The 15306-nt window shown below is 43.8% G+C and overlaps 1 protein-coding gene across 2 annotated transcripts in view; it reads left to right on the top strand.

Moving 5' to 3' along the window:
- The window catches only part of DYNC1H1 (dynein cytoplasmic 1 heavy chain 1), a 415182-nt gene that overhangs the window by 193326 nt on the left and 206550 nt on the right, over positions 1 to 15306 (top strand). For both annotated transcript variants that reach the window (XM_030213839.1, XM_030213838.1), the window contains exons 34-37: positions 6424 to 6580; positions 10455 to 10682; positions 10844 to 11074; positions 11238 to 11378. In XM_030213839.1, the coding sequence (XP_030069699.1) occupies positions 6424 to 6580; positions 10455 to 10682; positions 10844 to 11074; positions 11238 to 11378 (757 nt within the window). The remainder of the gene's footprint in view (positions 1 to 6423; positions 6581 to 10454; positions 10683 to 10843; positions 11075 to 11237; positions 11379 to 15306) is intronic.

Raw genomic sequence — 15306 nt, 5'->3', positions numbered from 1 at the left:
CAGTGATTCAGAAAAGCGATTGACTAAGCTCTCTGAACTTAAAGGATGCATATATTCACATTCCGATACTTCCAGCCCACCAGAAGTATCTTCGATTTTGGCTGGGAACACATTACTTTCAGCACCAGATGTTGCCTTTTGGCCTCATGTCAGCTCGCAGGGTCTTCACCAAATGTCTAGCGAGGACGGTGCCCAGGAGTCCCTGAGTAGGACTATTCGGGTGCTCGAGGTACTAGGGTTCATTTTAAACTACCCTAAGTCCCATCTTCGCCCTTCCCAGCAATTGGAGTTCATAGTAGCCCTGCTTGACACACAGAAGGTTCGAGCCTACCTTCTGGAGACGAGAGCAGACACTCTTGTTGCACTCGCTTCCAGGGTTCGAGCCTCTCAGCAGGTCACAGTTCGGCAGTTGTTGAGATTGTTGGACCACTTGGCTTCCACAGTGTACGTTACACCAATGACATGTCTTCACATGAGATTAGCTCAGTGGACCCTGACTTCTCAGTGGTGTCAAGCCACGGGGAGCCTGGAGGATGTCATCCAAGTGTCCCTTCAAGGTGGACCATTCGATCCAGTTTGACTCTGTGAGTTCCATTCCAAAGTTCTCAGCCACAAATGGTAGTGACGATGGATGCATTTCTCTTGGGCTGGGGGACCCATGTAGATGGGCTTCACACACAAGGTGTTTGGTCCACCTAGGAAACGAATCTTCAGATCAATCTCCTGGAGCTCCAGATGATCTGGAATGCTCTAAAGCCTTTCAGAGATTGGCTATCTCATCAAATTGTGCTCATTCAAACAGACAATCAGGTTGCCATGTATTATACCAAAAAGCATGGGGACACTGGATCACGCCATCTGTGTCTGGAGGCTGTTCGCATGTGGCATTGGGCTCGCCAGTGTGGCATGTTCCTTTGAGCCACTTATCTCATTGTTCTTGGTGGCTGTTTCATCAGCTTATAGGTCTTAGGAGTTTCAGGTTCTCTTGTTGGGATCCCTTTCTCTGCTTTTCGGAGGCAGGGGTCTCCCTGCACACGATTCCTTCCTTCTGAAAGTGGTATCAGAATTTTATCTCAACCAATCCGTGAAGCTTTCATCCTTTCGCAGAGAAGACGAGGAGGCTCCGTATTCCTTGAAATTTCTCGATGCGCGTAGAATATTCATTAGGTATCTGGAAGTCACGAATGAGTTTTGCAAATCGAACAGACTGTGCTTTTTAGTAAAGAGTCTTGGCCTCATGGCTTCCAATCCCACAGTTGTTAGATGGCTAAAGGAATCTATTACTACTACTACTATTTAGCATTTCTATAGCGCTACAAGGCGTACGCAGCGCTGCACAAACATAGAAGACAGTCCCTGCTCAAAGAGCTTACAATCTAATAGACAAAAAAATAAATAAAGTAAGCAAATCAAATCAATTAATGTGAACGGGAAGGAAGAGAGGAGGGTAGGTGGAAGCGAGTGGTTACAAGTGGTTACGAGTCAAAAGCAATGTTAAAGAGGTGGGCTTTCAGTCTAGATTTAAAGGTGGCCAAGGATGGGGCAAGACATAGGGGCTCAGGAAGTTTATTCCAGGCGTAGGGTGCAGCGAGACAGAAGGCGCGAAGTCTGGAGTTGGCAGTAGTGGAGAAGGGGACAGATAAGAAGGATTTATCCATGGAGCGGAGTGCACGGGAAGGGGTGTAGGGAAGGACGAGTGTGGAGAGATACTGGGGAGCAGCAGAGTGAGTACATTTATAGGTTAGTAGAAGAAGTTTGAACAGGATGCGAAAACGGATAGGGAGCCAGTGAAGGGTCTTGAGGAGAGGGGTAGTATGAGTAAAGCGACCCTGGCGGAAGATGAGACGGGCAGCAGAGTTTTGAACCGACTGGAGAGGGGAGAGGTGACTAAGTGGGAGGCCAGCACGTCAGCTTAATTGCTTGTGGGGAAGCAGGCTCCTCGGGCCTTGATTGCTTATTCTACGAGATGTGCAATGACATCCTGAACAGGGACTACCTTACTGTCTCTGGATATTTGCAAGGCAGTGATGTGGTCAATGCTGCATACCTTTGCCAAGCACTACAGTGAGTACAGAGTGGCCAAATGGTTAATGCAGTGGGCTTTGATCCTGGCAAAATGGGTTCGACTCCCACTGCAGCTCCTTGTGACCTTGGGCAAGTCACTTAACCCTCCGTTGCCCCAGGTACAAAAACTTAGATTGTGAGCCCTCTAGGGACAGAGAAACTATCTGCATATACTGTGTACAGTGCTGCATACATCTGGTAGCGCTATAGAAATGATTAGTAGTAGTAGTACTACAGGGTGAATGTTGTGGCGTGCTTGGAAGTCAGTTTTGGGTCTTCGATTCTCAGGGCAGCATTGCCAGGATCCCACCCACTCTAGTAACTGTTTTATACATACCACAGATCATGGAATAATGGGAAGCTACATAATGGAAGGAGAAATGAGGTCTTACCTGATACATTTTCTTTTTATTAGTCCTTCCCACTATTGAGGCCCACCTGAGGTTTCTGAGATGTTTAGTTGATGTGAAGTAATGGGTCAGATAAAAATTATCACCTTGCATGGTGCTTTCTGCATATCTCTTGTTCTCTACAAGTTGTCCAGAGATGGTAGAGGTCCATACATGTTTGCTCATCTGGTTAGTGTTAAGTTAGTGTTAAGTCATCACATGGTTTCCAGTACCATCTCTATGCCGATGACACCCAGCTTTACCTCTCCACTCCCGACATCACAGTCGAAACCCAGGCCAAAGTTTCAGCCTGCCTCTCAGACATCGCTGCCTGGATGTCCAACCGGCATCTGAAATTGAACATGGCAAAGACTGAGCTCCTTGTCTTTCCACCCAAACCCACCTCTCCTCTTCCCCCACTTTCCGTCTCTGTTGACAATGCCCTCATCCTCCCCGTCTCTTCAGCCCGCAATCTCAGAGTCATTTTCGACTCCTCCCTCTCCTTCTCTGCCCATATCCAACAGACAGCCAAGACCTGTCGCTTCTTCCTCTATAATATTAGCAAAATTCGCCCATTCCTCTCTGAACAGACCACCCGAACCCTCGTCCACTCGCTCGTTACCTCTCGTCTTGACTATTGCAACCTTCTCCTCGCTGGTCTCCCGCTTAGCCACCTATCCCCCCTTCAATCTATCCAAAATTCTGCCGCACGTCTTATCTACCGCGTGAACCGATACTCTCATATCACCCCTCTCCTCAAGTCGCTTCACTGGCTCCCGATCCGCTACCGTATACAATTCAAGCTTCTCCTATTGACCTTCAAGTGCACTCAATCTGCAGCCCCCCATTACCTCTCTACCCTCCTCTCCCCGTATGTTCCCACCCATAACCTCCGCTCTCAGGACAAATCACTCCTATCTGTACCCTTCTCCACCACCACTCACTCCAGACTCCGCCCCTTCTGCCTCGCATCACCTTATGCCTGGAACAGACTTCCCGAGCCTATACGCCATGCGCCCTCCTTGCCCATTTTCAAGTCCCTAGTCAAAGCCCATCTCTTCTCCCTTGCTTTTGGCGCATAACCACCTTCCCCATTCATGATACCTTCACTGACTACTTAGTTTGTTACCTTTAGATTGTAAGCTCTCTTGAGCAGGGACTGTCCTCCCCATGTTTAAACTTGTACAGCGCTGCGTAACCCTGGCAGCGCTATAGAAATGCTAAGTAGTAGTAGTAGTAGTTAGCGACTTGTTTAAGCTTTTGTGTTCTGAGTTTATCCATGCTGCTTGTCTACGTAAATACTGAGGAACTGGACTGGAAGTTGAGAGATATCTCGGCTCAGTTTTCAGTTCTCTCTATCTTCACTTCTGGTTGATGGATACAACTATTCACAGAATCTGGAATACTGGGAAGAACTAATGGAAAGACAATTTAGCAGGTAAGACCTAATTTCTCCATAAGAGCCTATTACCACAGACTACTTCAGGTTCCTAATAATACTGCCAAGCACTAATCTGCCATGCTTGACTCCTTGCCAGTAGGAGGGAGAATGCTATTTCAAAGTAGTATGGAATCAAACGTTGGTTCTCAAGATTTTGCATCAGGGATACAAGCTCAAGTTCAGATTCTCCTCCACCATCAGCACTTCCATAAACAACTTGAAAGCATCTCATCAGCTATCTCAGTTCTTGACATGGACCTTCAAGCCTTGCTTTAAGCATAGAAAATCACAGCGTACTAGCTTAGGAGAGGGGATCATGAATTCTCTTCAGATTCTACTACCTTTACTGTCTCATTCCAAAATGTCACAAAACACCTGTCCACTTACCTGGGGTTACCCTTCTGCCACTTGGGTCTATCACCAGCACAGCTTAGGTCCTCCTGCACCTGCCGCTTGTGCTCTACACTAGCACCCTCCTCCCACTGACTGGTTCCCAATCGCCTCTGGGTGAGTCTCCCACTCTCAAATTATCCCCAGTGATTCCTAGGTTACTGGGACTACACTCCCAGTATATCCTAGATCAGTTGAGCTCCTGGGCCTAGATCAGCAAGTTTTCAAAAGTATACTGCATCTCATTAGCAAATTTGCTTCAGTTTAACCCAAGAAGATTGATTAGTTTTTTTAGACTTAAGAATTCCTTTACCCATTTTCCCATACACTCTGATCATCAGAGGTTGCTGAGGTTTATGTTGAAGGATCAGCAAAAACAGTGTGACAAACAGCATATCTTCTATCGTAAGCTCAATCAAATTAGTGGCTCAATTGAAAACCATAAGCTGTCCTTTCCTAATTCTGTTCTCCAGGATGTTTTTCAGGTGATGGAGGACTCCAACTGTTTGTGCACTTCTGGTTTTACTGAGTTGTGTTGTGTTCTAGAAAACTGACCTACGAAAGGATAGCAAATACTTCTGCAGTTCCTAGAAACTGGGCCTGTTCTGTGTAGTATTGCTTCCAGTTTCTCTGATTTCCAGGATTATTGAAACAATCCTGCAGGTTTCAAGGCTGAAGTCATTAATGCCTGTTAAGCAAGGTTTCCGTGACTCACAACCTTAGCACTGAATCATTGCACTTCTCTAGGCAACCAGCCTTCATTACTGACTCAATACAGTGGTTACTTGGTCCATCTGCCTGAAATCTGTTCCTGACTTCAAGGAGATTGAGAGGTAGAGGTTTTCAAATCTTGTCTATTCAGTCCAAAGATTCTGATGATGATTTTAAGACTGAACCTTGATGCTAAATGCTCTCAACAGAGCTTACTGCTCAAAGCTGGGTTTACAGTGAACTAATCATCTGTTCAACTGCCTCATAAATATTACTGTAAAGAAGAGGAGGGAAAAAAAGCTTTCTAGATGAAAAAAACTTCACTATTATATAAAGTTTAAGTCCACAGTATCAATGCCAGAAAAATATGTAACATCCAATGTATACAAATGTCCCCTTCCAACTAGAACAGTAGACAATAGCTTCATACCTTCGTATACAAAACTGGGTGCTTATCTCAAAGTCCTGGAACAATCTTTTTGCCATAGTCTTCAAAACTTCGCGTGATGAGGACCCCTTGTTTTGCTTGCACTGCTCAGGGGTATTACGATGGAATTAAATCATACAAGATGGTGAATGCTTTCAGTATCTCTAAAATCCAGCGTCCATTTGACTCTACCAATCACATCTGAAAAAGCAAGTGTGACGTCATCAACAATGTATATAACCACCACAAATATTGACACTGGACTTCTTAGAGGCACTGCAAGCAAGCATCATCTTGAATGATTTAGTTCTCTTGTTTTAATGTGAGAGATCTTCAGATTGCAGCATCCACCACCTCCACACAAAAGCAACATTTTTAGAAAATCTCAGATTGGTACTGATCAGATAGCTAAAACTATCACTAGATCATTTCTTCATGTTTTCACCAAACTTTATTATTTCGATACTTCCTCCAGATTGAACTGTAGTTTTATAGACAATCTTATATAACATTTTGCATAATTGTGTAATTTTGTCAACCACCCAGTATTATACTTTCAGATTGCGTTAAATTTCTGCAGTGTGCTTAGAAAATATGGTGACACATTTATGTTCATGGGTGGTGGTAGTGAATACATTTATAATTCAGTATTTTGGAGTGGAGGAGTAGCCTAATGGGGAACTGGGTTCAATTCCCACTGCAGCTCCTTGTGATCCTGGGCAAGTCACTTAACCCTCCATTACCCTTAGATTGTGAGCCCACTAGGGACAGAGTAAGTATCTGCATATAATTTATACAGCGTTGTGCATGTCCAGTAGCGCTATAGAAATAATTAGTAGTAATATTTCAAGTTTACTTCAGTTGTTTGTAATTGCTTTAATAATTTCAAAAGAGCATCAGCTGCTTATAAAAATATAATTTACTTTGTAGGATCTGGAGCATCTTTTCTATATCATAATGTAAAATTAATTTAACATGAATGTTTTCTTCTGTGAATGTAGGATCATAGACAATGTGAGAGGAGAATTACAGAAACGTCAGTGGATTATCTTTGATGGGGATGTGGACCCTGAATGGGTTGAGAACTTAAATTCTGTATTGGATGATAACAAACTGCTGACTTTGCCAAATGGAGAACGTCTCAGCCTTCCGCCAAATGTATGTTTACTTCCATCTAATGTTCACAAGTTGGGTAATACGTATATAATTTTCTGAAAAGAATGCTGCTTTATCCTGCTAGATCAGTCCAGAGACACGAGTTTTATACAACCCTTCCAGCAGATGAAGACGGCCACAACTTACAAGTGATCTTACTGTATTGGCAAGTGCCTCATATGCACAAGCACTTTTCTGTCTTAAACTCAGAGTGGTTGTCAGATAGCAAGACAGCAAATGCCTTTAAAAAAATGATTAGGCTGTTTGCTTCTCCTTTGTGGGCCTCTGAAAAAACTGTGCCCAAATCATCTTTATCGAGATGCATGTGAGGTGATGGTTCCCTAGCGTTGTGGAGAGTAGTTGTGGGTGCCTTTTTTGTGTGTTAAATTTTTCAAGAACATTTGTTAAAGATAAAATTTAAGAATAGTTCTTGAGAATAGAACTCAAGAACCAATTCCAACAATGACCGTTGAACAACAAAAGCTGTCCCACACAGTACCTCTTTCTCCCAAAGTTAACACAAATTCTAAACCAAATACACAAAAATAAATCCCCCCCCTCACACACACATTTTTTTCTCCCAAACCTATCCCACAGCTCTCCCTCAAGCTCATCTGGAGAGTGAACTGAGCCTGTGACAGTGTGGGTGAACCTTAAGAATTGTCCCTTTCAGCCTGGTTCCGAGTGAATCGAGCCTAGCCGGGGGGCGAGACCCAGGTTACAAAAAGAAGAACAAAAAACCCTTAAAACAGCCTTCAGAGCCGCCCAAATTGTAGCCAGTGAAGGTCCAGAATTTAAATTTAAGGCAAGATATTCTTGGAGTACTAATCTATAGTCCTGAACTACCTGATCATCCTGTAGTAAACTGTGATTAAGGGACCAACATTTCTCATGAAGATCCTCTTTGGCCAAGGTCTGAAATGGTTATGCTGCTGATAGAGGAGGAACACACCTGCCCCCTATAAGATCTATCCAAAAAGAAGAAATCTAAACAGGAGTAGGTGTTATGAGAATAAAAAGTAAAATCCTTAACTCATCGATAGTGTTCACTACACATCTTTTAAGCCCATGTCCTCCACCAAGCCTTCCCCACTAAAGCCTTAGAACTAAACTTGTGATCCCAGGTAGTGGATCCAGAATAATCATTCAAGGGACATACAAAGCTAAAATCTCCACCTACTATAAAGGGACCTAGAGCAAATGAAATCAACAGAGAATGAATCTTAGGAAAGAAAACAGCTTGGTCCACGTGCGGAACAGTCATTTCTGCTTGGTTCAAGCTCACTCGGGCAAACAAATATCTACCTTCAGGGTCAGCTTTAACCTGCAGTTTTTGAAGAGGCAAAACCCTATGAAATAGAATAGCTGCCCCTTTCTCTTTTGCTCCTGAATGATCAAGGCAAAACGTTTGTGTGGATACAACTGGCTTACTAGTAGTCTTTTACAGTTTTTTTTTCTTTTTTTAAAGTAATTTTCCTTCAGGAACCCCATCTGGGCCTTTAAGAAAGTCAGTTTCCTTAAGAGAAAGTGTTTCTTCACAGGTGTTGCCTTTCACATTCAAAGTCAAGATTCCTTAAGAGATATCCCTTTCACTTTCAAAATCAAGAAGAGATCATTCTCAAATGCAAATTTGCCTAGTAAATGTTTTGGTTTTTTTTTTTTTTTTTAGAGTTTGATACTGCTGTTTCTGGCGTGTATATAAAATCCAAATATCTAATAGACGGAACAGGGTTGTCTGTTCGTACCCTAGCTAAGTATTGCTTTTTACCTGCTAACTTCCTCTTACTTATTCTTCAACTCTGACCTCTAAGGTCACATTCACGTAATTCTGTTTCTTGGTATTTTTCTCAAATATTCATCATTTGCCCTTTGTAACCTCTGTCCCTTGAATGCCTGTCACTCATTGTAGTCCTTCAGTGAAAATGTTCCTGTGTTATGTTAAAAGCCTGTTTGAAACAAACAGACACTTGTTTTATCACTAGGGTTAAACAAGCTTGTCTATGGTCTGTGAGAAAACCAAGACACAAGCTAGCTAATTGCCCTACTAGATCAGAAATAAGAGAATGTTACATTCAAAGCTGTCTGATCTGAAAAACCAAACAGCTCTATACACCATTTATTAAAAAAAGGTTGAAATAGTTCAAACAATAGTGAACATGGCTTCGTGATAAAGTGGAAAATGCAATGAAAGCTGAAAGAGCATCTTTCAGAAAATGGAAAAGCAAACTCTAATAGAGATGAAAGCAAACACTAACAAGTAAGTTAGATGGTTTTGCTCCTAGGGGCAGTCTTTTTGTGTTTTGTTTTTAATTCATTCTTCTTCACACCACAGCAAATCAGGATGCAATACAAATAAAAGAAGCAAGAAACAGAACTCCATTAGAGAAAGAAGGAAGATTGACATTCAAAAATAGATGGATTCTAATAGACCATGCTCAGTACTGGCCTTGTTTAAAAGAAGTTTTCAAAGTCTAGTACTAAAATCTTTACATCCAAAGCAAAAACCCTATGAGGGAAGTCAGTTGGACCATTGAATGATCAAGGGGTAAGAGGAGTACTTGGAGAGCATAAGGTAATAGCAGAAAAACAACACAATTTCTATGCCTTGATCTTCACTGAGGAGAACATTTGATGTCTTACCCCTACTAGAAACTGCCTTTGGTAATGATTCAGAATAACTAAAACATCATTCTAAGTCTAAAAGATGTAATAGATCAAATTAACAAACTCAAGCAAAAAATCATTAGGGCTGGATGGTATTGACACCAGAGTCCTGAACGAGCCCAAACGTGAAATAGATTGCTTACCTGTTACAAGTAATCTAATCATTCAAAACAGCTATGATTGTAGGGTGACTAGTGAAACACTAGTTTTAAGAGTATTATGGGGTGTAACCCAGACTGGCCAATGTCTGAGTTGGGATGCGGGGCTTGATAGACCTTGGTCTGATGCAGCATGGTTTTTTATCATGTTTTGATATCAATCTCTGTGAAGAACATGGTTACAATAGTCATGATCCAGCAGTGTGTGTGGAGGTATTCAGCAGGGACCCGTAAAGGTTTTGCTGGCTAGTAGCAGTCTATCAGGCCTGGATATGCTAATGCCCATATATGGCCGGGCATTGTATATCTAGTGCTAATTTGGCTGGGGACAGTCAATATTTATTTTTTAAAAACCTGCCAGCTGAATGTTGACTGGTTATAAATCAGAGAACAGAGGAAACATGGGAAAAGGAAGATGAATTAGTAAGGGAAGGCTAGATAAATAAATATCTAAATGAAAGAATAAAAGAACCATACAAAGATTTGAAAATATGTTGTCATCCTCTGCAGCTACATTGAACTGGTGTGAAGGCAAGCCTGGGAGAAGGGGTGGTGACTGTGTGGAAAAGAGCTGCATGTTGGAGGGGGAGAGGGGGAGGAAAGCAGGGGTCATTGAACAGAAACCACCTCAAAAAAATTGCACGACCTTGTGTATGACAAATACGCTGAAACCTGTATTTTTCTGACTCTGGGAAAACACCTAACTTCCTCAAACCCCTAAAATTCCAAACAGTTATCACCTAAAATCAGAAGCATTAAGTATACAGCATGGGACCCTATAGAAGGTGATGTTAGTAAACCAGTGGCGCTCTGTCTCCATCTGCTGGTAGGGAACACATACCAGGCATCTGGACTTGCTCTGTAAGGACTCGAGAAAAAAATCAGGTAAGACTTAATTTCTCTTAACTAATTTTGATGTGCGTAATTCCTAATCACCTCGCATGTAGTGTGCTTTTTCATTTTTATAACTGACTAGAATTTAAAAAAAAAACAAAACCCTCCTCTGTTTTCAAGTTCTTTGCAATTTGAAACATCAGATTTTTTAAAATCTTTAGGTACGCATCATGTTTGAAGTACAAGATTTGAAGTATGCTACTTTGGCCACAGTGTCGAGATGTGGCATGGTGTGGTTCAGTGAGGATGTCCTGAGTACTGACATGATATTCAATAACTTCTTGGCCAGACTAAAGAGAATCCCTCTGGATGAGGGTGAGGAGGAAGCCCAGCGTAGGCGAAAAGGCAAAGAAGATGAAACTGAAGAATCTTCGTCACCTGTGCTACAGGTAGAATTCTGAATAGTTTAGGATTTAGTTGCTCAGTTTTGGGATGTGTGTTGATTCTTTTTTGTTACTTACATATGCTGTTCTTGATTAACTTTAAGAAATATGATTGTAAGCATGTCCAGAATATTTTAGCAGTTCAAAAATGTTCATTTTGTCCACAGATTCAGAGAGATGTAGCAACAATTCTGCAGCCGTATTTCACATCGAATGGATTGATCATTAAAGCCCTTGAACATGCCTTTAAGCTGGAGCACATTATGGATCTTACTCGCCTGCGCTGTCTTGGCTCTCTCTTTTCAATGTTGCACCAGGCTTGTCGAAACATTGCCCAGTACAATGCTAATCATCCTGACTTCCCAATGCAGATTGATCAGCTTGAACGCTATATCCAGGTAATTTAATGGCCAGATTCCTTTAATAACTCAAATATGCACATAATATATCCTAAGACATGGATTATTCAGTGAACAAACAGGTTACTGGGTTGTAGTTTTCAATAAGTCACAATTTCTCCACTTCAGCAGACTGAAGTTTGAACTTTCTTTGTTTCAACAGCGTTATCTGATCTATGCGATTCTGTGGTCCTTTTCTGGTGACAGCCGTTTAAAAATGAGAGCTGAACTTGGCGAATACATCCGTCGTATAACTACAATACCACTACCTTCCACTCCCAACATACCGATAATAGACTATGAGGTAAAGGATAATTTTTTAAATGGTGTGTGTATGTGTATACATTTTTATTAAAAAAAAAATCTTTTTGGTGATTTCCAAGACACCATGAACACATTCATTCTCATTTACAGTTTATCAAGAACACCTTACTGTACATGTCTATAGTACAGTAACTTATCACCAGGAATTTTCTGAACTGAATACCCCCTTTTCCATCCTAATTTCCACCTCCCTCTCCTGCTCCCTACCTCCTCTTCTCTGTCAGGCAAGAACTCTCCTTGCCATGTCTCCTCTGCTCTGCCTCCCCCTCTCCCCCATTGAATCTAAGCTCTTCATTCAATCTTAGTCTCTCACTCCTAATTATTCATAGTTCTGTATCTACACTCATCTCTATTACCTCCCTACTGGGGTATTTAATGCTAAACTTCGAGCTTTGGGAGACAGATCATATAAACTTCCCACACCAGTATAAACTATTTCTCTCATTTTGGGGTAATTCTTGCTGCTTGTTCTGCATAGAAAAGCACGATCACACAGCAGCTGAGCAGGATAATGCAACCTCACGCGTGGTCTCTCAACATGGGAGTAGCTCAAAAGATCTGAGCGTGGGGCACCCCCTCGGTGGATCTTTTTGCCACTCAATCAAATCACAAGGTTCTTCAATTCTGTTCCAGGTTTCAGGCCCACTACAGACCACATCCCCGCTCCCCCCGTTTTCTATTTCTGTTGATGGCTCTCTCATTCTCCCTGTCTCCTCAGCTCGAAACCTTGGGGTCATCTTTGACTCTTCACTCTCCTTCTCTGCTCATATCCAGCAGACCGCCAAGACCTGTCGTTTCTTTCTTTACAACATCCGTAAAATCCGCCCCTTTCTTTCCGAGCACTCTACCAAAACCCTCATCCACACCCTTGTCACCTCTCGTTTAGACTACTGCAATCTGCTTCTTGCTGGCCTCCCACTTAGTCACCTCTCCCCTCTCCAGTCGGTTCAAAACTCTGCTGCCCGTCTCATCTTCCGCCAGGGTCGCTTTACTCATACTACCCCTCTCCTCAAGACCCTTCACTGGCTCCCTATCCGTTTTCGCATCCTGTTCAAACTTCTTCTACTAACCTATAAATGTATTCACTCTGCTGCTCCCCAGTATCTCTCCACACTCGTCCTTCCCTACACCCCTTCCCATGCACTCCACTCCATGGATAAATCCTTCTTATCTGTTCCCTTCTCCACTACTGCCAACTCCAGACTTCGCGCCTTCTGTCTCGCTGCACCCTACGCCTGGAATAAACTTCCTGAGCCCCTACGTCTTGCCCCATCCTTGGCCACCTTTAAATCTAGACTGAAAGCCCACCTCTTTAACATTGCTTTTGACTAGTAACCACTTGTAACCACTCGCCTCCACCTACCCTCCTCTCTTCCTTCCCGTTCACATTAATTGATTTGATTTGCTTACTTTATTTATTTTTGTCTATTAGATTGTAAGCTCTTTGAGCAGGGACTGTCTTTCTTCTATGTTTGTGCAGCGCTGCGTATGCCTTGTAGCGCTATAGAAATGCTAAATAGTAGTAGTAGTAGTAGTAGCGTTGGATGCCTTTCTCCTTCATTGGGGGACAGGCCTTTTGTATACGTATCCTCCGATACCTCTAGTGGGAAAAACTTTGTTGAAACTCAATTAAGACCGCGGAACCATGATTCTAATCGCACCATTCTTGCCGTGGCAGATTTGGTTCCCTCTTCTTCTGGAATTGTCCTCCGAAGAACCGTGGAGATTGGAGTGTTTTCTGACCATCATTACACAGAACGAGGGGTCGCTTCTACATCCCAACCTCCAGTCTCTGGCTGTCACTGCATGGATGTTGAGAGCCTACAGTTCACTTCCTTGGGTCTTTCGGAGGGTGTCTCCCGAGTCTTGCTGGCTTCCAGGAAAGATTCCACTGAGGTGTTATTCTTTTAAATGGAGGAGGTTTGCCGTCTGGTGTTACAGCAAGGCCATAGATCCCCTTTCTTGTCCTACACAGACCCTGCTTGAGTACCTTCTACACTTATCAGAGTCTGGTCTCAAGACCAACCCAGCTGATGAAAGCTCCTTTTGAGCCACTGAATTCCTGCCATCTGAAGTACTTGACCTGGAGGGTCGTTTACTTGGTGGCTGTTATTTCAGCTCATAGGGTCAATGAGCTTCAGGCCTTAGTAGTGGATGCACATTATTTTAAGTTTCACCACAACAGAGTAGTCCTCCACATGCACCCTAAGTTCTGCCGAAGGTGTTGTTGGAGTTCCATCTAAACCAGTTGATTGTCTTGGGAAACATGGATTGTCTCCGTCCTCATTCCCACCCTGGCGAAAGCATCTTCCACACCTTGGACTGCAACAGAGCATTACTACTACTACTACTACTACTACTACTTAGCATTTCTATAGCGCTGCCAGGGTTACACAGCGCTGTACAAGTTTAAAGATGGGGAAGGACAGTCCCTGCTCAAGAGAGCTTACAATCTAAAGGTAACAAACTATGTAGTAAGTGTAGGTATCATGAATGGAGAAGGTGGTTATGCGCCAAAAGCAAGGGAGAAGAGATGGGCTTTGAGTAAGGACTTGAAAATGGTCATTGGCCTTTTACATGGAGCGGACGAAGCCCTTCAGACGGTCCGGCCAGTTGTTTGTTTCTTTTGATCCCAACAGGAGGAGAGTTGCCATTGGTAAACGCACCATTTCCAATTGGCTAGCAGATTGTATTTCCTTCACTTCCATATCATCATGCTGATCAATCCATAGACTGGTGGGTTGTGTCCATCTACCAGCAGGTGGAGATAGAGAGCAATCCTTTTGCCTCCCTATATGTGGTCATGTGCTGCCGGAAACTCCTCAGTATGTTCTCTATCTCAGCAGGTGGTGGTCACACACAGCAGCAGCTCTGGCTAGGTCTCCAAGCCTAATCCTTAGGTTTTGTTGAGTACCTGGGGTTGAGGGCTCTTCTTGAGCAAGTGCAAACCTGGTGGTGCCAGGTCCCTCCTTTTCTTCCCCTCCCGCTGGCTCCGTTGAAAAAAAAAATTTTTTTTTGAACGTCCTTTAAGGGCGTTTATTTCAACGTCTATTTCAACGTTTATTTCAGCGTTTATTGCAGCTGCTCACTGGGACACCAGTTCGTTACAGCTCGGAGCGAGAAGCAGGTAATTTTTACCTTTTGTAGCGGGCAGTGGGTTCCCCGATTGGTCTCCACGTGGCATATGACGTCGGAGGGCGAGGGCGCGAAGAATCGCTCCCCGGACCGCGTGTGCGCGTCTAGCGGGAATGCGGGGGTTTCAAAGCCTGCATCGCCTTTGTTGGGTGTCAGTTTGGAGGCCGGTCAGTGTCCCGGTTCTTCCTCCGGTGCGGTGGTTTTTCCCGCCATAAACGGCCATCCCCCGCTGCTCGCCTCCCCCATTTTGGCCGGCCACTCTGCTCGAACGGCTTCTTCTTGGGCCGCCCTCGACGTGGGAGACGTTAATGCTATGGTCACCCTTGATTCGAGCGACGGCAAGAAAGCGGCCAAAGTTAAGCGCCGTTTTTCCCGCGCGGCTCCTTCTCGGAGTTTCGCGCCCAACGCCATTTTGGATGAGCAGCATGTTTCTCCCCCGCTCTTGCGAGCGCTGGTTGAGGGTGCGTCTAGGGCTGTGGCCCAGGCTGCAGAAGTGGGGGGTTTATCCCCTGAGTTCATTTTGCTGCTGCATCAGGCTTTCCTTATGCAAAACGCTGCCCCTGTTCCCCTGTCCGATAAAGGGGTTGAGGCCTCCTGAAACAAACGCCCTCGGGTGGATTTCCAGGCCCTAGAGGACTCTGTATCCTCTGATGTAGATGAGGGCAGCGTATCTGAGTTCTCCCAACGGTCCTTTGGGGATTCCTTGGAGGAGACGGATTCCCTCTGCAGCGCGGATCTTTCGCTCAGAGGATTTGCCCAACCTGTTAGTGCAG

The sequence above is a fragment of the Microcaecilia unicolor genome, chromosome 9 (assembly GCF_901765095.1).
Source record: "Microcaecilia unicolor chromosome 9, aMicUni1.1, whole genome shotgun sequence".
Taxonomy (NCBI): domain Eukaryota; kingdom Metazoa; phylum Chordata; class Amphibia; order Gymnophiona; family Siphonopidae; genus Microcaecilia; species Microcaecilia unicolor.
Note: the sequence above shows the minus strand (reverse complement) of the source record. Positions and strands in the feature narration are given on the sequence as shown.